Source organism: Trichechus manatus, unplaced genomic scaffold (assembly GCF_000243295.1).
Source record: "Trichechus manatus latirostris isolate Lorelei unplaced genomic scaffold, TriManLat1.0 scaffold00071, whole genome shotgun sequence".
Classification (NCBI taxonomy): Eukaryota; Metazoa; Chordata; class Mammalia; order Sirenia; family Trichechidae; genus Trichechus; species Trichechus manatus.
This window is the reverse complement of record NW_004444007.1, coordinates 2,008,906-2,034,994: the sequence shown is the minus strand read 5'-3', so window position 1 is coordinate 2,034,994 and position 26,089 is coordinate 2,008,906. Positions and strand designations below refer to the sequence as shown.

General features: G+C 37.0%; 1 protein-coding gene across 4 annotated transcripts in view; it reads left to right on the top strand.

Annotated features, from left to right (window-relative positions):
• Nucleotides 1-26,089, top strand: part of PPP3CA (protein phosphatase 3 catalytic subunit alpha) — a 363,115-nt gene that overhangs the window by 292,945 nt on the left and 44,081 nt on the right. For all 4 annotated transcript variants that reach the window (XM_023734723.1, XM_023734721.1, XM_023734722.1 and 1 more), the window contains 2 exons: nucleotides 6,318-6,395; nucleotides 8,943-9,037. In XM_023734723.1, coding sequence (XP_023590491.1) covers nucleotides 6,318-6,395; nucleotides 8,943-9,037 — 173 coding nt within the window. The remainder of the gene's footprint in view (nucleotides 1-6,317; nucleotides 6,396-8,942; nucleotides 9,038-26,089) is intronic.

Here is a 26,089-nt window from a genome sequence, read left to right as displayed (position 1 = left end):
TCACATCAGATAACACAATCATACAATACTGGGAATCATGACCCAGACAAGTTGCTACACACATTTTTTGGGGGACACAATTCAATCCATGACATATATCTTTGTTGAGTTCCTTTCTAGATCTTCTCTCCTTTACTGAGAGTAGGATGTTGAAGTCTCTTACTATTATTGTGGGACCGTCTATTTCTATTTTCAGTGCTGTTAGAGGTTGTCTTATGTATTTTGGAGCCCTGTCATTGGGTGCGTAGATATTTGTTAAGGTTACGTCATCTTGCTGGATTGTCCCTTTAATCATTATATAATGCCCTTCCTTGTCATTTATCGTTGATTTTGTCTTAAAATAATCTGAGATTAGTATTGCCATTCCTGCCCTTTTTTGGTTACTATTTTCTTGATATATATTTTCCATCCTTTGATTTTTGATATATTTTTGTCTGTGTGTCTAACGTGTGTCTCTTGTAGACAGCATATTGATGAGTCATGCTTTTTTATCCATTCTGCCACTCTGTCTCTTTATAGATGCTTTTAAGCCATTTGCTTTCAGTGTGATTGTTGATAGGTATGTGGTTGTTTTTTTTTTTTTTTTTGGTGATGACTTTTTTTTTGTTCCTCTTACTTTCCTGTGTGGAATTCCTTTTATTTGTGAATGTTCTTTCATTATTATAAATTATGTGTTTACTGAGACTTTTATGTTTTTCCTCTTTTTTATTTTGATGAATAGGTTTATTAACTTCCTTTGTGGTTACCTTGAAATTTACCCTTATCTCCATAAGTTCGAATCAGACTTTTATTGCTTGATATTGCCTAGACTTCCTCTCCATTTGAAAATTCTATAGCTACACTGTTTATTCCCCCTTTTATTGTTTTGATGTTGTTGTTATTTACAGATCGATGTTTCTGTTTCCCTTTTTTAAGTCTTTTAGCTTTGTCTTATTATTGAGAGTTCTTTATCTAGGTTAGTGTCTGGTTGATGCTGTCCTGTGTTCTAGACTCTGGTTGTTGTCTGATGTTGTTGGTTCTGTAACCAAAGGACTCCCTTTAATATTTCTTATAAATTTGGTTTGGTTTTTATGAATTCCCTTAATTTCTGTTTATCTGGAAATGTCTTCCATTTGGTGTTTGACCTATTGTCTTTATTCCTTCATTTGATGCTTCATGTTCCAGGATTGACATTTGTATCTATTTTACTTAGTATTTTGAGTCTTTGCTGCAGAGGGATGGCATGATGTATCTATCTAGGGCACCATGTTGGCTCTGCCTCTCTTTCCCCACTTTCTTAATCCCCAGTGGGGATTCCTCCTGGTTTTTCTGTTTTTGTTCACAGTTCATTCTCCATGTTATGTAGACCAGTGAGTATTTTTGCTTTTTATTCTTTCATTTAAATTAGTACAGTTATTGCATCTTGGTGATACCGTCTTATCATCAGCATCTAGATAATCCATCTTCCCTCTTTCCCACTCTGAACTCAAGATACTCTCTCTTAGTAGTTGAAGAAATCACACCTGAGCTCCCTGTTACCAATTTTATCAGTCCTCTTCATTCCCCCCCCCCATTCATATATATCCTTTTTGAGAGTTCACTCATTCAGCCATTTAACAAACATTGGCTTGGTTTTATAGATACTCAGAGTCCCTGCCCTCCAGGAAATGACAGTCTAGTGTAAGAGACAGATAAGCAAAAATAGGCAAATAAAATGCAAGGTGAGTAGTGCTACATTAAATGTTGCATAGGCTGATAACACACACACGTATACACAGACAGAGTTGGGGGCCTAACCCAAACGGGATGGATTGGAGGTTAAGGAACTACTCCTTGTGGAGGTGTTATCAGATGTGAGTTTGAATGATGAGTAGAGCATATCCAAGAAAAGTCACTGGGGAAGGCTCTTGCAGGCAGAGAAAGTTGTGTTCTCGAAAATATGAGGGGAGATAACATTCTGGGCTTTTGAATTCTGAAAAGATGGCCATCTCAATGGTCTCACTTCACCTGTAATCCCAGATTACAGCTAGCTACGTCGGTATCTATTAAAGATGAACATAAACATAACCAAGCTATTCCATTTCTAGTTTTCTGTCCTGTAGAAATGTGTGCATACGTGGACCAAAAGACATAACGCAAGATTGTTCATAGCAGCAGTATTTATAGTAGCTAAGAAATGGAAAAAAAAAATAATTTACATTTAGTAGAATGAATAATAAGTTATTGTATATTTGTATAATTAAATGCATTAAATGAGAATGAGCTAACTACAACTATACATAACAACATGGATGAATCTCACAGGCATAATGATTAATGAAAGAAGCCAGATAATAGAGAACACATATTGTATGATTCCATTTAAATAATATTAGAGAAAACGAATCTACAATGTTAAAAGTCAAGATGCTGGTTACCCTTAACGAGAAAGTGCTGATGACTGGAGGGGAATATGAGGAGTTTATGAGATTCAGGTAAAATTCTGTTTCTTGATCTTCGTGCTAGTTACCAGAGTGTTCACTTTGTAAGAGGTCATCAAGTTGTAATTTTCTGGCTTGTGCACTTTTCTGTACAGATGTTATACTTCAGTGGAAAGTTTGCCTTAAGTGAACGTTAGCTGCTGGTCCTGAGGCAGCAGGTACAAGTGAAGACATCAGTTCTAGAGAATTTCTAGCAGGGAGAGTTGGGGCCTTTCAGGACTTGATCCCTAGTGGGTAAAATAAAATTAGTTGGAGAACCTTGGAACAAAAAAAAAAAAAGAAACACAGCAAGTCCTAGGAAAAGATAAGTCTGCCAGCATCCGGGAAACTCCAGGGCACCCCAGGGCTAAGTACCCATTTTCCTAATTGAGTGTGCCTGGCATGCAAACCTCAAGAAACGCAGGAGGAGTTGAACAGTTGGGCAGGGTCCTCCCTACGACTGGGGCTGGGAGAATGTGAAGACACCAAGGAGAAGGCTTCCTCCTGGCACCTTGGCCAAGAATTTCAACCTAAGCAACAATGAAGGAAAGACAGACTTTGCATCTTTCACCTGCTTGACTGCCCTGTTGAGGATACTCCAGCAATAGTGCTTGAGCTCCAGAAAGCTGACAAATGGCTTCTAAGCATTTAGGATATAAGACGGATAAAACAGTGTCCCTCCCTTAACGCATTCACTGTATAGGTGGAGAGAAGATGTGTAAACATAATTTACAGTACATGATAAGTGATATATTGGATACATACATTGTGAGACTATAATGGCTGCAGCAACTTTGTACACCTAGGGGTGAGGTCGGCTTGAAGGGAAGAGGTCACAGGTGATAATTTATCTAAGGTTTGGCAGATGACTAGCGCTTTCCAGAAGGAAAAATACATAGGGAAAGTATATGTAAAGGCATAAAAGCATGAAAAACTTTTTAATAATGCCTACTGGTTATATCGTGGTTACAGTCTGAAATCTAGATGTAGTCCACAGACTAAAACATAGTTTAATACAGCAAGAAACAGAAATAAGAGAATAAACAGAATAAGCCTAATAGTAGCTGTTTGCTCTAATTCCAAGTCAGTTTTTTTTTACATTTTTGTCTTTTCTGTTTTCTTTATCTTTGTCCATGCTCAGTCTATTTCCTGTCCCTCCCCCCTCTCTTATGCGTGGAATTCTAACCTCTTTCCTATTTACTGATCCTCATGCATCATTTCCTTCAAGATCTAGCACAAGATAGGTGTTTTTCAAAAAGGTTTCTCTGATTAATCTAGCCAGCCCCAAATGCTTTCTTTCTTGCCTTATAATGTCTCTATAAAACTTGTATTATTTTATCATTAATGTGTTTGTATTCTTTAGATTCTGGGGTTTTTTTGTTGTTGTTGTTTATTTTAGTATGTTCCACCTTCCTGCCTGGATTGTAATCATCCTTAGTTATAGACACCAGGCCTTGCATCTATCTTACCACCCCCACCTAACCCACACCACCATCCTCACCACCCCTATTCTGTGCCTAACACAGTGCTTCTAGCAAATGGATCAAGTCACCAGTGGGCCTTTAATAAATGTGGGGGAAATAAATGATTTTCCAACTCTCTGTGTAGTATTGAAGTGTTTGGAACTCTGCTTTTCCAAGTGTTCTGCGTATATATTTTTAAAATGCTTTTCCCTTTGAACACACTGTGGTTTATGATCATTTCTATTAAAAAGCATGAAAGTGTTTTAGAAGTTGTTTTTTTCCCCTAATTTTATTAAACATTTTAGTGTATCCCAGGGAGATGGTTCACAAATAATGGGAATCCAGATGATATTCAAGTATTTTCTAAACTTATTTATTTGATTTCTGAATTTTTTTCTAAGTTTATTTAGAAAAATGCCATCAATTCTTAGAAAGTTTAAGGATTTTTGATGATGTATGCTCTTAAATATCTAATGCTTTTCTTCAAAATGACTTCCCTTTGGTTACCTAAGGCAAGTGTTCCTCACTTAATTTGCTGTTAACCTAGCAAATTGCTGCCAGGTTAATTTTGTTTTCTTCAAATTTCTATTAAAAATCAGAGATATATTTCAACTGGGAAAAACTTAAACACATAAGGGTTCAAACTTAACATGAAGAAAATATATTAAAGTTATGCTTTTATAAGACTAGTGTAAGTTCTTCCGGTAGGAAAAAATTAAGTCAAAAAGAGAAGCCAAGCCATTTGCCCAAGGGTGAAAAGGTGATAAACCTAGACAAACCACCTCTGTCTGACAGTGGTAGCAACAAGACAATAAACCGTCTTTTATAAAGAGGCATTACGAAGACACAGGAAATAAAAGTAAATGGCTTAAAGAGATAGGAAACAAACATTTATTGAATATTTACTCTGTGCTGCTCCTTGCTAGGCACTTTATGCTAAATATGTTCCAAACAAATTTGCTAGTTTGGGAAGACAACCAGTGTATCTGAAGTTAAGATTTCTTTTCCTGACACATCTCCCATCTGCAAAGGTCATATACTCACCTTCTCTTTCAGTAGAACAGAAGCCTTTGAAGACCATGTTGGTCAACTCCTAATCCTAGGTACCACGTGCACACATGTCCTGTAGAGCCTCTGGGCCATCTTCTCCAGTGTTTAAGATACACTAATGTTTATCAGTTAGATGGTTATTCACTGGGCTGGCCTGGGACAGCTAGGAAGTAGGGGGCCTCGTGGGTGTCTGCCCCCCCCACTCTGTCTCTGTCTCTTTCTCTGTCTCTCTCTCATACACACACAAACACACAACACACGTGTGCTTGTGCCCACGCACAGAAACTCTTCTGGTATTTCAGATCCCATTTTTCCTGGAGAATTGAGTCCTTTTTACAATCAATTTGTCCTTAACCCTGTGCCATCTTAGTGGTATTTTTTTCCCTGTTGATCGGGGAATTCTTATAAAATCAGTACTACAGAAATGATTTTCATCTTCTCTTTTATAATACATTATAAAGTGCTATTTTTATAATTGATGAATTGTTTCCTATAGTGTATATAGTTTTAAGTTCTAGTGATTATTTGTGGTTTATGTTATACTTAGTATTGGTTTACTGTTCTTTGATGTGAACTGTCAAAGTTTTATCCATTTTTATGACATACATTTGTCTGATTAAAAATTCTTAGTGCAGAGACAGAATGATCACAAAGGTTTTTTTAAAGGTTTTTTGTAATTTGAATTTCATCTATCATGCAGTGCTTATCTTTGGGTTTGAGATTTTCTTGAAAGATAAAATTATTTTCATTTTATATTTGATACTTTACTGAAGTCAAGATAGAGAATATCTTAAGATAAAGTTGCATTGATCATATTTGAAGTACAGATTTTTAAAACTTTGTAAATTTTTTATAGTTTCTGTTTACATTTTAAATAGTATATTCAGTTTCATGTGTCCGTAAGATTGAGTAAGGTGATAACTTCATTTCCCAGTAGACTTCCTGTCTTCTACTCCCCAGCTCTGTCTTCTCTGTCACACACGTGTGCAGGCAGACACACATGTTGCTGTATTTGAGAAAATGTGAGATTTATTCCATTCTCACGTTATATTTATGTTTCTGTTCACTTTATGTTTAAAGGCAGATTTGATAAAATCGATTTTTTCTGGGAATGGACACTTGTTATGTAATTAGGCCCATTTTTTTTCCAATTCACACTTCTGCTACTTTCTGATTATGTAAAAAGTACAGCTGTAGGTGCTTTTTCTGCACAGGGAAAAACCTGTCCTTAGAGACAAGAGGCTTGTGTCATGAATGGTGTAGGTTTAATTATGCTTCGTCAGATCACAGACATCTGAATGTTGGAGATAAATGCAGGTATGACGATTTTATAACAGATGCTTTCTTTTCTTTTTGTCTCTGGCAGTTACCCGGCTGTATGTGAATTCTTACAGCACAATAACTTGTTATCTATACTTCGAGCCCATGAAGCCCAAGATGCAGGGTGAGCAGTTTTGTGGGTTTGTGAAAACCATGCATTGCCCTTTGTCAGCACTCCTCACTTTGCTCAGGCTGTGGAGGTTCCCTTTTACTAGGCTCTGCCCCAGAAGGAATTATACCTTAAAACTCTCTTCTGATGACACAGGTATGGCAGAGTCTTGGATAGTGAGTATCTGTAGTTGTTCTGTAAAGTCAGTTTAAAGTCTTCTATTTCTGCTTGAACAAATAAATTTTCAGCTGGTTTTCTTAAGTACTATCAGATACTTCCTCTTCCCTCAATTCCTGCTCTCACCACTGTCCCATAGGTGAGTAAATCACGAGCTACTTTTCAGTCTGGTTGGCAGTGTGAATGAGAATTACACATAAATATTTAACAGCTATTCCATATTATGCTCTTATTTTTAAGAATATCATTCCAGATCCCTGTAAACTTTAAAGGGAGAAGAAAGGAGACATTTAAATAGGGGAAACAGTTCTGTGTTCTAACTAACAAATGGAAACATAAAATTGATCTTGTAATGTCTGGGAAATTTTTCAATGGAGACTTATTTTAAGGGTTTAGAAAACTAGAAAGCATCAGACATTAACTTTAATGGTGCATTAAATCCGCATTAGGGTTTTGGAGTCTGACACCTTCTGGGTTTTCTGACAAGTAGAAATACTCCTTTTTGTAATCTGTGCACTAAAATTGTGAATATAGATGCCTGCCTTCTAACGTAGGCCCAGGTCTATGACGCTCCTGAATCAAGGCAGATCCGAAGTTCCGTTTAAAATCGGCTTATTTCAAGCAGTCAATCAACAGGCATAAACTGATCTAAAACTATACCCGCGCATACTGTTGTAGCTGATGTTTGAGGTAACCTTTTGATATAGCCAACCAATCAGGTCCTCAGATTATTTTTCTCACTTTCCAGGCCTGTGGTAACACCATGCTTTTTTTGGCAGACTGAGCATTTGGGGAAGATTTTTCTTAATCCCACTACATAACTGAACTCATCTGTTTATTAAAAAAAAAAAAATTAAGTGTATCAATTAAAATCATCAGTACTTTTTGCTTCAGTGGGCAGTTGACTGATTCATTTGGAAATTGAGGTTATGTTATCTAGTTCTTTTGTCTTTGTTGTCAGGTAGGCATAGCCTCGGTTTATAAAGTCGAAGTACGAGGATTGAGAGTGCTACTATCTTTCTCCAATCTTTTTTTCAACAAAGCTCAGTCCCATAAGCAGAATAAATATTTCTAGAACATTGCAAAAGATTTTTAAGGGATATTTTCTTCTGAGGAAAGTAGTATGTCTCAGTAGTTTTAAAAAGAGAGGAATCAAAATATTGTTAAAATTATAAATTTTAAGTTGGTTATACCTTTAAAGGTCGCTGGGTGGCAGAAATGGTTGCTCTCACCTGCTAACCTAAAGGTTGGTGGTTTGAACCTACCTAGCAGTGCCGTGGAAGAAACGCCTGGCGATGTGCTTCCCTAAAGATTACAGCCAAGAAGATCCTATGGAGCAGTTCTGCTCTGTAACACATAGGGTCACCATGAGTCAGCAACAGGTTTTCTTTTTTTTTTTTAAATACTTTTAGAGCCCAGCTAAATAAGAAATGGTTAGTCTGCCAGAAATAACTGACTGAAAACACCCAAGTGGTGATAAAATTTTCTTTTGTGCTTTATAGGAGTATCTCTATACTGATATTCCTAAAATCTGTTGTATAGAAGTCATGAGATACTTTATCACCTTGGAAACGATGGAAAAGAGTCAAAGTCTTCTGTACCTTTTGATTACTTGAGGATGCAAGTGTTGTTTTATACGTTAGAAAACCAACCGGACTGTTGGTTGTTTTTCCATAGCTCTTACAAACTTTATGTTTCATTACTGATTGATTAAATATTACCCTGTTGAGACAATAATCTTCGATCTGCAGACAGCAGCAGGGATGGGTAATAAATAAAATTCTTAAATAGAAACAGTTTTCAATTTGTAAAATTCGTGGATTTAACCAGACATTCTTTGAAAAGCAATCACTTACTCCAAGCAAAATGTTTATATATGACCTTTACAGAATATTGTAGATTAATAGACTAATTGGCTAGGTTATTATTGGCAAGTCTCCATGTATTACTTGCTCAGTCTTTTTTATGTCAAAAATATTGACTGTCTTCTGAAAAATATGGTTGATGAAGGGTATAGTTTGCAATAATTAGCCTCTGTCCTCTCTGTTGAACATGTGGAAATGAATTATGCTTTTCCACAGAATTCCAACCTCCCCTTGGGTTAGCTAAGCTTTAAAAGACATGTGGAAATTGTATATTTGTATACATTGATTGTATATTGTATATTTTATATTTTGTATATTGTATATTTTCAGTTTCACCCTGAGATGGATTGATGTCTGTGTATAACAGACTTTAGAGAGAAAGATTTATTTAATGTTATATAACTGGATCCTCCTTGAGTGATAGAACTTAACTCATTTAATTTTCTATTTCTGAATCTATAATTTAGCATCATCCTTTTTCCTTACTAGCCTTGTTTTAACTTGCATTTATTGTTTTTAGGTATCGCATGTACAGGAAAAGCCAAACAACAGGCTTCCCTTCTCTAATTACAATTTTTTCAGCACCAAATTACTTAGATGTATACAATAACAAAGGTAAGAGTTTCATTTTGTTAATCCTTCTTGCATTCTTTTGTATAGTGTGCGCAGTATCTCTTAAGCTGTTTTATTTTGGTTTGGTTTTACTTACTGTTTGATACAAATTTTGTGGTTATCCTCAGAGATACAAATTTAGCTGTTCAAAGGTGGGGCCCAGCACTATTACTTTTTTTAAAAACTCTTTAGCCCATTCTAATGAGCAGCAGGATTGACAGCTACTGCTCTCAAAAAATATTTTAAAAAAATAATCATTGGAAGTAACCCAAAATCACACACCTTAAAAAGTGGCAAATTTAAATAAAGAAAATAAGAATAATGTGGTTGTGCATGTAAAGAGTCAAGGAAAATAAAAGAAGCTATAACTGAAAATAAAAATTATTTATTGAGCACCTACCATGAGTCCAATCCTATGCTAGGCAAGTACATATTCATTTCTCTTAAAAAAGAAAGAAAGAAAGAAACTTCAGAGTAAGTACCATTAACTGCACCTCCTTTTTCTAGTATTCAGAAACTGAATCTCTGTGTTTAGTTGCCTTGCCCAAGATCACTCAGTTACGAAGTGATAAACTGGGATCAAAGCCTGATCTTCTAATTCAGTGCCTGGTGCTTTCTGAACCAGCATACCTGTGTGCCTGAAGGAGACAAGGAAACAAGGCTATTAGTTACTGATTATAGGGAAAAGAGGAGGAGCAAAGGACACATTATTTCTTTGGTTACTCTAACAGTAAAACCTGTTACTGTCGAGTCGATTCCAACTCATAGTGACCCTATAAGACAGAGTAGAACTGCCCCATAGGGTTTCCGAGGAGTGACTGGTGGATTCATACTGCCAACCAGATTTGGCAGTTGGGCTGTCAACCACTGCGCCACCAGGGCTGCCTTTCACGGTAAACTAGCCACTTTTTATGGCTTTGGACCTCAGAAATAAGGCGTTGTTATTCCAGTTCTGATGCATTTAGCATCAAGGTGGGTCCTGTTTGAAATACCTAAAGCTCAGCCGACCAGCGTTGGAGCCTCATTGTTGTGCAGGTTGAGCATTCAATTAGATGATGCTTCCTGGATGTGTTAGTTTTGTGAAGTTTTGCCTTTTTTTTTTTTCCTTTATTTCTATGAGATAAGGCTTGCAAGCATAATTATAGTTTTGCTGTGTGATAGTTAGGGAGCCCTAAAGGGTTTGTTTTGGTTTTTCTATGTCATATTTGGAAAATCAGAAGTTCCCCATGTAACCTAATGGAAGGGTGCCTGCAACAAATTCTCTATTTAGCTCTTATTGGTATATTGTCATACCACAGATCAGTGGCACCACAGTGCCACTTGCCTTATTGGTGGCTTGTATTACCGATCATATTTCTCAAAATCCATATTACCAACCAAAAATTTGAACACACTCAATTAGTAAGCATGCATTCTGATACTGAAAACACATGCCATCAAATTTTTTTTTTTTAATAATAATTTGGTAACGAAAGGGTTATTTTCTTTCATGAAGGAAATCTCTATACTCAGAAATGATTTAAAATCTTATAGGTCTGTCAAAGTGGGCAATTAAATGTGAATGTGTGGTTTATAAAACCATTAACTGTAGTTGGCAATATGTCTGAGGTGGTTTTCTGAGGTTAAGAGAAATGGAGACAAAAAGAGAAAAAGCAATCAAATAGTTTATGTGAGGTCAAATACAGCCCAGCAGGGGCAGAAAAAGTCAGTCTAGTTTCTGAGCGAATCTGAAAATTCCTGGAATTAAGAACCACTCCCATGGTGAGGGGTGATAGGTGTCTTCCTATCCTAGGCCTGGTGTCTAGGATGCCTGAGGTGGGTCTTGACCACGTTTAATCCCAAGCCCTTGTCGAGTGCCCTCAGTCGTCATGAATAGGCTGTTTTGCCTTCATCACCTGAGTGCATTCCACTTTCCCTGTAGAATACACCTCTTGTCGGGGAAATCCGGGAGGGAAAGGGGAGTGTGCTGTCACAGTATAGGGGGAGCGACTAGGGTCACATAACAATGTATGTATAAACTTTTGTATGAGAAACTAACTTGAATTGTAAATTTTCACTTAAAGCACAACAATAAAAAAAGAATACACCTCTTGTGTCTGTGCCTTGATCTCTTGCTACTGAGTACTTTCCTCCACCTCCTAAGCGCTGTATCTTAGTTCTGTCAGGGATCCTGCTCCAAAAGGCAATCCATATATAATCACAGTGCTGCCATATATCTCATCTTGATCCTTGCCTGTCCCCAGACGCACCTGCTGTATTGTACACTTCAAGCACGTGACTCCTCTGTGTACCACCACCCCCCATCCCCCGACCATGACCCAGAGATTGACACCTGCTGAATGGAGTGTAACCTAGCCACACAATCTCTTACTTAGCCATCTGGATTGTGGTGGACCCTCCCCTTTGGCCAAGGAGCATGGTCACCAGTAGCCGTAATGCAGTTTCTACTACAGTCATAGATGGCAGGGACAAGGGTCAGTCCCTAGAAAGTAGGTGCCATCCTTAGCAGTCTGTGGCAAGAATACAAAATAAAACATGTTCTCAGGATGCAAGTAGTTACAAGCCAGTTGACAAAGTAAGACATTTGGATGATTTTATGTAAATATAAGACACCATATGATAAAGTAAAAACTAAGAGAGTCAGCAGTTAACAGATAATGCACTAGCTGCTAATTGAAGGGTTGGAAGTTTGAGTCTACCCAGAGATGCCTTGGAAGAAAGACCTGGTGCTGTGCTTCCAAAAAATAAGCCATTGAAAACCCTATGGAGCACAGTCCTATGGTGGCACACATGGGGTCGCCATGAATCAGAGTCAGCTCAACAGCAGCTGGTGATATTAAGAGAGTAGCAGTAGGCATATTTATTTGACCAGAGGTGGTTTTCTAGAATGGTCAGGGAAGGCCGTTCTAATGAGATACAATACAATCTGGATCTTAAAGAATGGTTGAAGTTTGATTAGAAAAAGACCAGTGTTTGTGAAATTTTTATTTATTTATTTTTAAACAACAAACAGCTGTTTTTTTTTCCCTAAACAAAACCTGAATGTTGAAGCCCTTTGTATAAAGTTAATATAAATTAATCCTGTGATTGGATGAGAGTTCTCCATTTTGTACCAGAGAAGACCCCTGAGATATTTCCAAGAAGTGCAGTAACTCAGGAGGTCATACTGCATGTCCTACCATAATCCTATAATTTACCAAAAGTATATAAAATATAGACACTTATGTTTTTATTATTTTATATCATTTTAAATTGTTCTGTTAGTGAATAGAGTTCCCAAATGAGTTACTTTCTGGTTAGAGATCAGTTTCCAAGAAGGATGTACTATATGTATAATTTTTTTAACAATTAAAACTGTAATAGTAGTAACAAGTAAAGTTAGAGTTTTATTCCATTAAAAACAGCTAGATTTTTTTCCGTTCATTGTAAGGCTGAAAGAAACAAAAAACTTTTTGCCATCGAGTCAATTCTGACTCATAGCGACCCTATAGGACAGAGTAGAACTGCCCAACAAGGTTTTGAAGGAGTGGCTGGTGGATTTGAACTGCCAGCCTTTCGGTTAGCAGCCAAGTTCTTAACAACTGTGCCACCAGGGCTTCATCATAAGGCTAGGTAATGTAATTTTGTTTGAGACCAATAGCTATTTCTCGCATAAAGTGTGTATTGCTTGTCGATAGTCTTGATTTCACAGGTAAGAACTTTAAAAAAAAGACATCAGTGCATCACTATCTTTGTGATTTTGTGGCTCTTTCACTGTATTCTTTTCCCTGTGCGGTAGATCACAATCTCTCAGGAAGGGTATTTCAGTTTGGGAAACTTCCCATAAAAGAACGAATTCTCCTGAGAGAAAAAGATAAACTGATAGGAAAGAAAAGTGAAAGATATATCCTTCAGTTTGAACATAATTTCAAAAGACTTTTGTGTAAGATTTCTGAAGCACTTTAAAGCTGTTATGCTAACACCGTGAACAGTATGTGGGAGTGGGAGTCAGTTATTCACTGCTTAAGTGAGGGTTACTGTATTTGAATAAATAAATGTTAACTAGAATTTTAAAAAGCAGTGCAATAAAATTGCTTGCAGGTACCTTCAAAATGCAATCACTGGAAACCTAAGAGTGAAGAATTTCAGACTCTGGGTTAACCATTTGATGCTTAGAACTAGAGTACCCTAAAGAGCTCTGAAATTACCACCTACTGATTACACAATAATTTGATTTTTAAAGTGCCTGCAAATTAAGGCGGCTGTAATATTTCTATGACCAAATGATTTAAAAAAAAGTTATTTTTCTGCCGTCTTAAAACCAATAGTAGTTGTGATCAGATACATGTTTAAAAGTCCAACAGTTCTGGTTAATAACTCATATTTGCCAGTAATTGATATTCAGATAGTGACAAGGACTAGGTCTCTTAAGAATGTTGTAAGTGTCCCAACATGGTATAGCCACATTAATTTGTTCGGTTCTCATCCTGTCCATTCTCTGCTACAAGAGTCTTCTCAGTCCTGTGTCCTTCTTCTGATAACTGCTGCTTACTGCTGCAAGTTGCCAGAGCAAAAGATATAGGTTTGAATCACAGCTCTACCATGAACAACTAAGACATTTACATTTACTGAACATGCGGTGACATTTCTGTAAAATGAGGGGAAAAAAAAAAAAACTTTTGCAAATAATAAATTGCTTTGAAACAAAGTGCTGTGCAACATTAAGATATTATCATTGCTGAATATTTTATGTTTTTACTATTATGCCACGTGTCAGCACAAGACTCACAGAAGCTGGCAGGAAAATACCCTTAATTTATTTATAATTTTACTACAGTATATGATTCAACCTCCCAAATTGATGTACCCCTCTTCTTCTCTCTGGTGAACCCGTTACTTTAGGCAAATCGTTCTATTTATTGCTCGAAATAACCTTCTACTTTCAATTTCTCTCATCTTTAGGGACTTTCTTCACTAGACTTAATAGAAAAATTAAAAATGATATAAAATAATAAAAACCCGCTTCTATCCATCTGCAATACTTGTCTCACTCTTCTTTGCCTGCCTAGTCTATTCCTCCATGAAGACTTCTGTTGACGGTCTTTCTCTGAATGCCTGCAGTGCTGATCATTTGCCCTTGAACTTATTATTTACTTTTTTGTTTCTTTTTGTTTCTAGTTAGCTTTTCCATGCATTCCTGTTACTTCTCAATCAGATTATAATTAGTTTGAAAAGGCTGTTTGGGACACATTGTAAAGCCAAATAGCATGCCTTGTAAGTGGTAGACAGTCACTATATGCATTGATTGAAGCATCTTTTTATTTCTGGGAATTCATAGCAAGCCAGTACCCAAAGGTACCCTTTAAGTATTGACCCACATAGCTTTATCTCACTTTAAATTACTACTGTATAGACTGCTGGTGCCATTTCCAAATTGGAGTTAAACACTTGCAGAGCACTTTGCACATTCAAATTGTTTTTCTCCTTTGAAACTATAGCTTTAAGGGAAAAGCTAATTACCCAGATATACTAAATAGAAAAAAAAATGCAATGATAGACATGTAGACCCTCTATATTTTTTTTTAACAATTTGCCACCTGTAAAAGTGACTTCAACTTTATCCACTCACCAATATAACAAACATTTATTGAGAACTTACTGTACACCAAGCACCATGTTAGTTTCTGGAGATATAAATAAGACAGACTTGGTCTCTACCCTGGTGGAGTTTATAATCTGGTAGTGTGATAGACCTTAAATAAGTAATTCCACCAGCAGTTATTTAAATATATCTGTAAAGAAAAAAACAAACCCATTGCCGTCAAGTCAATTCTGACTCATAGCGACCCTACAGGACAGAGTAGAACTGCCCCATAGCGTTTCCAAGGAGCGCCTGGTAGATTCAAACCGCCGACCTTTTAATTAGCAGCTGAATTCTTAACGCTACCCCACCAGGGTTTCCAAAGAAAAAAAGGGTGGTATGAAATGAGAGTGGAAGATAGTCTGTGGGGGCAAGAAAATCTTAACTGAGGAAGTGGCATTTAAGCAATCTTGTTGTTGTTAGGTGCCATTAAGTTGATTTCAACTCATAGCGACCCCATGTGACAGAGCAGAACTACCCCATACTATTTTCTAGGCTGTAATCTTTACAGGAGAAGATCACCAGGTCTTTCTCCCATGGAGCCATTGAGTGGGTTCCAACTTCCAACCTAAAAGCAGCCGAGCACTTAATTGTTGTGCTACCAGGGCTCTTTAAGCAACCTGCCCACTGCCATCAAGTTGATTCCGACTCATGGTGACCCTGTAGTACAGAGTAGAACTGCCTCATAGGGTTTCCAAGGCTGAAAATCCTTATGGAAGCAGACTGCCACATCTTTCTTCTGCGGAGTGGCTGGTGGGTTCGAACTACCAACCACTTAGTTAGCAGCTGAGTGCTTTAACCACTGCATCACCAGAGTAAACTCTCTCAGTATCAAGAAAGTATAGTGGCAGGCAGGAACTGATTTAAACAATTCAGTCTGGCCAAAATGAACCTCTGGGAAAATGCATTTTAAAACTTTGATTTAAAGAGGTAAGTCCTCTATCTCTCTATTGATACCCCAGTGCTTTAAACAAATCTAGAGTAAATTACAGTAGGTTTCCATGTAGTGCCAGTTCTCTGTAGTTCAGATGAGTTGTCAGATGGGTGAGTGAGTGGATGGGTAGCTGAATATATGGATATAGATGTAGAGAAATACAATATACATCAGAAGTATATAGCCTACTTCTAGTAAAAACTATTAACTCATAGTAAAATAAAAGAAATTTATTAAATCTAAATGGCAGCCAGACTAATTTAGACATCAAGACCAGAGATTAGAATGACAACCAGAAAAAAAATTGATATTAAAGTTGGTTAAGAGAGAGATACACAGAGAAAATCGGATTTAGAAGATGGACAAGAAAAACACTTTGCTTAAATTCTGAGATGCAATAAAGCCAACCCTTTTCGACAGAAAAAATGTATTATGATGTCTTGGACTTTTAAACCAGGCAACTTGATAGAATTGCTTATAAAAAGCATTTCAGTCTTACCAAACTTGACATTTCAATATCTTCAAATATTTTCCAGTCAAAAAGTAGGCATGGACTTCAGGTAATTTATGGTTTGGCCAGAAGAAACCATTGTAAGGTAGGATTAAATTCCTAGTATGTTGAAATAAGGTAAGAATCTCATTGGATGTCATGATGTGAACAGATAGAAGCAGATACAGGATGTCTGAGGCCAGCTTGCCTGTTCCCCTAAGTTCTAGCCATAGCGCTCAGCTCATAGTGACACCATCTACGCGGTGGGAAGCTCACTCCATACCACACCACAGTTTTTACTCTAGGAGCTTTTGTCACCATTCAGGAATAAACTTCACGAAATGGTAAATATCTGATACCTCCTAGTTCTGGAGCTGTATTCAGAGTAAACTAGATCAGATCCTTATCCGGGAAAGAGAGAAGAATCAATGTCCACACATCCCTGAGTAGCATCTCTGCCTCTTTCTCTACAGCATTCTGAAAACCTTACTTCCCTCCTGAGTTGAACCACATTTTACAGCAAGCATTTGTTTCTATAGGGTCTTAGCCCTGTCTGAAGTATTGACATAACTTTGAGCATTGACATAAACATTTTTGAAGCACTGTTGTGTATTTACAACCACAAGATTGAATGTGATTATTAGTTTCTTTACAGATTGGGTACAATTAATCCAGAGGCTGCCTACTGGTAACAGTTTTCCCAACCCTTGCTTTTTCCTGCCATCATCTCAAATCTAACAATTTCCTTCTTAAGGAAATTTTTGCCTCACATTCCTTATTTGAGTATAGAAAATGTAAATATATATTCATGGTGACATTTTGTTATTTGATATGTGCTAATAAATGGTCAGAGCCCTGGTGGCACAGTGGTTAAGAGCTTGGCACTAACCAAAAGATCAGCAGTTCAAATCCTCCAGCTGCTCTTGGAAACCCTATGGGGCAATTGTCCTCTGTCCTATAGGGTTGCTATGAGTTGGAATTGACTCAAGGGCAATTGATTTTTTTGGGTTAATAAATTGTCGGCAAGGTTTGTTTTTTTTTTTTTGCTAAAACAAAACAGGCATTTCCAAAAACTTATTCTTTCATTCTTTTATTTAATATACAGTTTCATTATTTAGCCTTATGAATATGGTAGAATTATACATACTAGAAAGATAACTTCTTTATAATGATTATTAAGCCTAGGACAGTCTACCAAGAAGTGGTATGGCATATAAGAACTAATGAAGGAGAAAGCAGAAAGCATGAACTCTTACCATTAACTCCTTTTGTTATCAGTATGAGGTAGTGGGAGAAGATTATATAGGTGTTTTAAACTGAAAAGAACTTGAGGTTAGGATGTTTTGATTGGTTTTCAGAGAAGTCTCTCCTCTGAGATGAATAGATAAAATTAACTGCAGGGAGGTTTCAGCAGAATGTTCCCTTCCACTACTTTTTATAACTAGGACGCTTCAATATGTAGGACTATTCCAACTGTGATTATAATTTCCATTTTTATTATCATTATCTTTATCACCTAGAGTGATACAGCTTGATGTATTATCTTTAACCTTTCAGGTTGGTAATATATTTAATAAATTTAAATATTTCCTTTCAATAGTGATAGCATACGATACGTATACTATTTATTCCTACTAATAGTGTATAATAATAGTAATAGGAATAATAGCAACAGCAATAAAAACATTTATTAAGCACTTACCATGTGTCAAACACTGCTCTAAGGGCGTCCACATACAGGGAAACCTGTGAGAGCCGGCACTCTACGGGGCTGCCTTGTTTTTCTGGGTCTCACAAGTTTTCCACCTTTGACAGGGTGCAGTCTTACCACTTTTCTATCTTTTGTTTTAGTGGAAAATATTTGAGTTTTCTTTTTCCGTCAGGTTTCCACCTTATACAGGTTCTGGCTTTCACAGGTTTTATTACATAAATGCATTTAATATTTCCACATCCCTGTGAATTCCATTACAATCTTGTTTTTACTGATGGAAAACTGGGGCACAGAGGGCTTAGATCCTTTTCCCAGGATTCCCTCGGCTAGTCTGTGGAAGCACTGACATTGAAACTCAGGCCGACTGATTCCAGGGTCCACACACTGACCTCTGTCTGTGCTGTTCTGCCTCATCCTGGTTATGTGAGAGTTTTCAGTGCTGTGCTTGCGCTGATCTGCTGTTCAAGCCATGGCTCCACTGTGTTTAGGTGACTCTAACTATTCTTCATTAAGAAAAGAAAAGCTTTTGAAATGAGTCATTTGTTACCACTTTAAAATTACATGAGTGTTATGTATCCAAATATATACATTATTAAAAGACTGAAGTTAGAGTAACTTTTATTCTAAAATAAATAATTCATGTCTCCTTTTAAAAAGTGTCCCTTAGAGCACTTATATTTTTTCTTGTTTATTCAGTTCCACAGTGAAAGTGTGATTGCTAGAGGCTGCTTTCCAAATAAGTTAGTTTTAGTCCAGTTGTCAGTTTGCTCACATTTAAACATTTAATTAGTGGGAAGGAAGATGAAATAGAAACTAACCCATCAAGATTCAATGTTTTGGAATAGCTCTCACTATAAATCTTAATGGATTTCCTGGATGCTGCAAACAGTTAACATGCTCAGCTGCTAACACAAGGTTGGAAGTTTGAGCCCACCCAGGGGTGTTTTGGAAGAAAGGCCCAGTGATCTACTTCTGAAAAATCAGCCATTGAAAATCTTATGGAGCACAGGTCTACTATGATCCACATGGGGTCGCCATGAGTCAAAAGCGACTGGACAACAACTGGTTTGATATGTTTTAATTGAATTAATCCACACATCATCTATCTTTGCTCTCTCAAACGACGTCTTAATTTCTTAACCATCACCCCTAAATAATTATAAATTTAGTCAGTTAAGTAATTGTGGGACTTCAACAAAGTAAATAATAATGCATGGCTTGAGGTAATCCTTGCTTTTCACAAAGATTTAGCCTATAGAATCACACAATTGCAGATCTCAAAATTAAGCAACCCCTTAAATTATGTAACAAGGGCAGCACCTCACACAGAGCCAAATCCTCCGTACAGATTCACTGCTGAGTGCTGTTCTGCTGCTGGTTCTGTTTCCTGACAGCTCTTACACTGGACTGAAACCTATTTCTCTATAAATCTAATTCTCTGTAAAGCATTTAATGGGGAAAAAAACAGTAGCAATGTATGTCATGTTAAAGACTTGAATCAATGGGTTGTTAGTTGCTATTCGTTATCTAGAAATTCTCAACCTGCAAGAGACTTGTGGACTTTACCCTGGCAATGTAGAAAAAGTCTGCAGTGACATCACTTGCATGGAAAATAATGTTGATATCAAGTGTACAGACTTAATATTAACTTGGTGTCAAGGATATTTTGGAGATAGCAACCTAGAGCCATTGAAAGCTACAGCTCGAGGCTTGATATTAAATACAAGCTTGAAGGTGAAAAGAGTTTTCTTTGATTACATACAGATACTACCAGTTTTCCAGATACCTCCCACCAGGGTACAGTTACCTTTATTATGCATTTGGAGCTGATAAGTATCAACTGCGTTCAATGAGAGCAAGACATGGGCACAGTGTTTACTATGCCTGTGCTGTTCTCCTACAGTAGCTCAAAGGTCCAGCTAAAGTGCTCTCTCTGCTTTCAGTCTAGACTTGCCTAAGCCTTATTTTAGCATTTAATAATACAAACTAGAACTTAAAGGAATGCACCAGCTGAAAGTGGTAAGGGAATCATAACTGCGAGTATTTCTTCTTGTTGACTTAACAAAAATATTTAATGGAAGAAATTCATTTCTCTGTGTGAAGTTGTAATATTAGAAATGATTCACATTGCTACGCTGGACTTGGACTAATTCCAAGGATCAGATTTTGGCCCTAAATTCTCTGGATCTCAGTACTCAGATATGATACATTAGGTGGAAGTTATAAAATGGCAGACTATTAAAATTAGCCAGCCCTTCCGTGAGGAATTTGAAACTGAGCCATATTACTGCACGTTTCTCAGGTGCCAAATATTTTGTCTGAATGTATATATTATCATGTACATTGATCATATAAATTATTTACTTCTTGTTTAAGTATAAGAATATTTACATATATTTATTTTATTGCTATATTATTATATATAATGTGAAAATGGCATGGCAGCATATTATGGTTCTGTACATAAGGAGAAATATTTACTGAGTTCACACAGTTATTATGTGACCGTGCCAGTATGATTTCCACTCTACCTATTTTACAGACTTCTTTATGATTTTAAAACAAAGAGCCTAGCCTCTGAGGTGACACATTACCTTTTCCTGAATTCCTTAATGCTCCTTCAGAGCTGTCTTAGCTGTGATGAGTAGCTATTAATATCTCCTATGACCTTCTTATTCTGAGGGCATGAATGGTGGCTGCAGTATGACTCAAACAGCAGTCAAGAGGAGAAGGAGGCCACTCCAGCAGCCCATGCTATACTCCCTGGAGGGAGAGTTCACGTACATGCTGTACCTATAGATGGCCTGTAACTTCCAACATCTTCAGAGCCAGGCTAAAACTGGTGTTACTGACTTTTTCTACTTGCGTCCCCAGCCTCAGTTGCCTGTTACCTTTGCAAGGCAACTCATGGTACTATTTTAAACAGTTTTGGTCTCTAGAAGAAGTTTTAGATGAGACAAGAGCGTATATAGTTTTTCCTAACCCCCACAGTCCTAGGGATAAACCTAGTTACCATACCACCTTTCTCTAATTCATACAATTATAAAACAGAAAGAGACCGAGAAGCTAAGACATAAATAGAAAAAACATACTGGTATTATAGTAAACCCTATATAATGACAGAAAAAAAATAGCACTTACATTTCTAAACAGTATCCTTAAGCCAGTATTACAGTTTTAGATAGTTAACAAAATGATAAAATTCATTAGTAACACTCAAACATTCACAATCTCTTAGAAATCCATCACCCATAGTCAAGGATATCCAAATTTGGAGATCCTATTTCCCCAGGTGCCAGGGTTTTCTCAGGATTTTTACCCACAGTTCTTTCCCTTTCAACTTGATAAATCTTAAATTATCTCCCTTGAAAGAAGCTTGTTGTTCACCTGCTTGGTGACTTGGTCAGGCAGAGAAAGGAAGGCTGTAGAGCCATGTTTTTAATCTTTTGATAAATGTAAATATCTTGTGCTACCCATCTCATGATGATCAGCAGTCACTGGAATATAGAGAAGAGTCTGTCTGACTTCTTGTTTTCAACCAGGAACAATTTGATTCAACACTAATCATTTCATAGTGCCATACCTTCTGTTGCTACAGGTGTTGTAACCTCTTAACTCCTACTGCTTTTTTGGCACAGCAGCTGTACACTGAGGAAGTGTAGATAGTATAAACCAAATCAAATTGCCATTGAGACGACTCCGACTCATGGTGACCCCATGTATTATAGAGTAGAACTGCTCCATAGGGTTTTCTTGGCTGTAAACTTTATGGAAGCAGATCGCCAGGACTTCCTTCTGTGGCACTACTGGGTGAGTTCAAACTCCTAACCTCTCAGTTAGTAGTCAAACATAAACTGTTTGTGCCACCCAGAGATGTATATAGATAGTATAGATAGCTTAAAAGATTAGTAAGAAAACAGACATCTTATTTTCTTTCAGACTTCTGTTCATCCATGTGGTTAGTTAAGTTTTTAGGGTCCTCAAGAGTTACATTTTACGTTTCTGAAAAATTCCTTTTCTTTCTGTTTTTTTCCTGCCTTCCTTATTCTTTCCTTCTTTTTTTATTTCCTTATTTTACATCTTTTCTTCAACCAACACAATTGAACATAAACTATGTACCAGGTATGGTACAGGTACAGGGTACTGTAAAAGAACAAAAGGAACCTAAGTTTTATGCATCCTTTCCATTATCATCCTTCCACTTACTTTACCAAAAATTCTACATTTGAATAATAGCTGGTTCAAAATTCATTAATGCAATTTTAAGAATGGAAATATGTAACACATACACAAATGCATGTGCACACGCACAAACATAATATTGGCCCATATTGTTTTACGGAAGTATCTGGTAGAGTCTCCTTCACTTAGGTAAGTAAAGAAAACATCATCTCAATTTTTATGTAGGAGACTTGTTACAAAGTTAAAGAAGGTGTCATAGGTGACATGAAGGATCCGTGTACAAGGTATTAAAAGAAAAAAAAAAAAAAACATAGCTGTTCAGTCGATTCCCACTTATGGTGACCCCATATGTTACAGAGTAGAACTGCTCCATGGGGTTTTCTTGGCTGTAAACTTTATGGAAGCAGATCACCAGGCCTTTCTTCTGCAGTGCTGCTAGATGGGTTCGAACCATTAACCTTAGGTTAGTAGTCGACCACAAACTGTGCCACTTAGGGACTTTGTACAAGGTATAGAAGGTATATAAAGGGTGAGAAGGTAATTTCACTGACTGGGTAAGAAGAATGGAGTAAGGGTTAGAGGCAGGCATAAAAAGATTTTATGTTGTACGTGTATGTATGTGTATGTGTAGAAAATTAATGTACCTACTGTTTATATTTGTAAATAATAAATTATTTCAGATTGTTTGAAATTCAGTCATTACATAGAACTTACTGAGAATCTGCCTGTGAAGAATGCTGTAATAGGTACTGAATTAAGCAGTTTAAACACTAAATTTCAAGAAAACCGTTGTTGTTGTCGTTGTTGGTTGCCGCCGAGTCGATTCCGACTCATGGTGACCACGTGTGTGCAAAGTGAAACTGCTGCATAGGGTTCTCGAGGCTGTCGCTTTTCAGAAGCAGATCATCGGATGCCTCTGGATGGGTTCAAACTGCTAAGCTTTCAGCTAGTAGTTAAGCACTTAACTGTGCAACCAAGGGAAAACCATACTGAAAATTTATTCAATAACTTAAATTTAGAAACTGTTATGGTCCAGTTACCTAAAAATTGAAGACCTGAAATTCATCTCCGTGAGTAACTTGAACACTTACTTTGTGCCTAGCACTGTGAGCTAAGAGTAGAAGTGAGTTATAAGTGCAGTCCTTGTTCACAGAACATAGTAACCATCATGAATTAGCAAACGTCTCAATACCTAGGTGACTAATAGTAATAAAAAAGGAATCTTTTTAGAACAGAAGCTTTCAGGCAAGAATATGACGTTGAGAAAAAGAAAAAGAGAGAGAGAGGAGACAGGAGTTAGAAGTCATTTTAGAAATGGGAGGAATTGTAGAGACTATCTGTAAATATATGCATATATACTTATGCATGTATGTGAATGTACATATAATCCAAAATGAAAGGTCTGAAAATTGTACTCCCAAAAAAGGAATTTTTATGGGAAAATACAGAGTTTGTATATGTATTTTAAAATCTTTCCCAGAATCAAAAAACCTTTACATGCAGCAGCATATCCCATAATCTTAATGCACTGCCAAAGGACATTATGAGTCTGGAGTACATGGGTCCTACCTCAAGTATTTTATCCATTAAGCCCTCATCCTTCTTCTATAATGGTAGGATTTTGGCAAAAGAACAGTGATGCTAGTTTTTCTGCTTGGGCATCTGCAGGTAAAACAATTGGAAAAAAAAAAATCCTGAATCTGGTATGCAAATTCTTTTATTTATTTATTATTATTATTTCTTTTTGCTATTTCTGGATGAGTTGTGATTCTGGAATGCCCCCATTTGGTTTTCTCTCTTCTCTGTTTCTTCTCTGCTCCACTATCCCGTCTTTTGAAAATAGGAGTGGTTGATCAGTTAGCGATAAAAAGATGAAAGGATGATAGATGTTAGAAGGGTGAGAAAGGGAATAAAATTCAAGTCATTTCCATTCTTTGATCTCTTCTCCCAAATCCTAAAATAGGCCTGGTAGTGGTAAAAATTCCCCAGGTATGTTGAGAACATTGCAGTGAGGAATCTAAAGGTTTAGGGGAGAGGGAGGAAAGGAGCTTTGTATTTCTCTTGAAATCCACTTGGGATGTGCTGAACTCATGGTTAACAATTTTTTGATCATTTCTCTTAAATTAGAAGCTCTCTTTTGATATTTCTGTTCTTGTCATTCACTGCCTCATCATCGACATCCCTCATGATGGCAGTTGTAGAGAAGATGTTGAAAAAAAGTTATCAAGTTCTTTTGAGATGTTGAGTTTTGTGTCTTACAAAATTTAAAAATTTAGGTAAGAGAGATACCTTTATTTTACAGATTTAGAGATGGCCTGGCAATTTAGTACATGGTTTGGTAGACAGCAGTGAATTAAGATCTAGGTTCCATTCCTTGAATTTCACTATATTTAAGGTTCCAGTTGCTCAGTGGTTAAGAGCTTGGCTGCTAACCACAAGGTCGACGGTTCAAATCCACCAGCCACTCCTTGGAAACCCTGTGGGGCAGTTCTGCTCTGTCCTGTAAGTTCGCTATGAGTTGGGATCGACTTGATGGCAACAAGTTTGGTTTGGTTTATTCTTTAACAACAGAATTAAAAATGAAGGTCCAGTGCCCCTTCTGTATCTACGAAGTAGGAGCAGTTCCTTGATTAGTGGTTTTATATCTTCTACATAAGCAAGCCTTTCAAGACAAGGTTCCACAGGTACAAAATAAACAAATAACAATTATTGGACTAAGTAACTGCATAACTCGAAGACTATAATTCTGAAATCAGAGAAAGAACTCATAGCCTAGCTTCCAGATTCATGGGCTTGATGTTATTTCCCTTATACCAGAATTTCTAGTTTTCATGTTTGAATGTGCAACAGGAAGGGCATGTGTTTCTGTGCTGTCTCGTCTGCTCAGAATTGTGAATAATAGCATAAGGTCGATATTGTCGCAGTCTCTCTCCAGACCTTTGATACAATTGTTAAATGACATGAGGTTATGTGTAGTTGCCAGTGGCATAGAAGAGTTCCTTGATAGTAGGCTTCTGTTCTTTTTTTCTCTCACTATTTCTCAGACAAGGTCTCAGGAGGTGGTCTGGAGTGATTCTTGAAGTGAAACCATTTGTATTATTTATGTTGCACTGGAGATAAATGTCTTTCAAGTACTTCAGAGAAGAGCACACTGTTAGGGCCCTGGTTGAGTTTTGTAATCCCCATGACAGTCAGAGGCAGGTGGCATGGGCGGCGGATGTAGGAGGTGGAAGATGAAACGTCAACTGTGAATTTCATGACTGCAGATGTTTGGGATGATTTTGGTTTAAGTTTTTTTCGTGTATTTTTGTGATATATATTTTTTACACAAAAGCATCAAAATTCATGAGTAACTTATTAATGTAAGGTTATTTGAGAGGTACTTTTGCATGGATATTTTATGTTGCTGAGGAAAAAAGTGTATGTTTTGGCATATTTTCGTTTTTAAGTTAAAGTTACTCTTTTTTTAAATCTAGAGAAAAATAGGAAAATAGCCTGTTAATATCCTCTGGAATTACTGAAACTATTAATTGCATTAATGATAAGGTCTTTGTTTAAGAACATTATCAACATCATTTGGGTCTGAAAGAGATCATATAAATTATCTACTTAAGCCCATGTGGTAAACGGGTGAGATAACTGAGACCTAGAGACATTTAGCAACCTTGTCACATGAATAACTAATGACAGAACCCATCTAGTAGTCTGCGCCCCTGGCCTTCAAGTTCACTGCTCATTTTGAAGAAGAAGAAATCTGTGTCTAGTGGTACACATTGCATAATTTACGCTATTAAACCAAAAAAAAACAAAAACGAACCTATTGCTGTTGAGTCGTTTCCGACTCGTAGCGACCCTATAGGACAGAGTAGAACTGCCCCATACAGTTTCCAAGGAGTGGCTGATGGATTCGAACTGCTGACTTTTTGGTTAGCAGCTAGACGCTTAACCACTGCACCACCAAGGCCCCAATTTATACTGTTAGGGCTAGTGTATGATGAAGTACTAGAAAAATCAAAGACTTTAGATACGCCAAAGCTGAAGTTTGCTACTTCCTAACGTGACCTTGGAGCCCTGGTGGTACAGTGGTTAAGCGTTTGGCCACTAACCAAAAGGTCTGC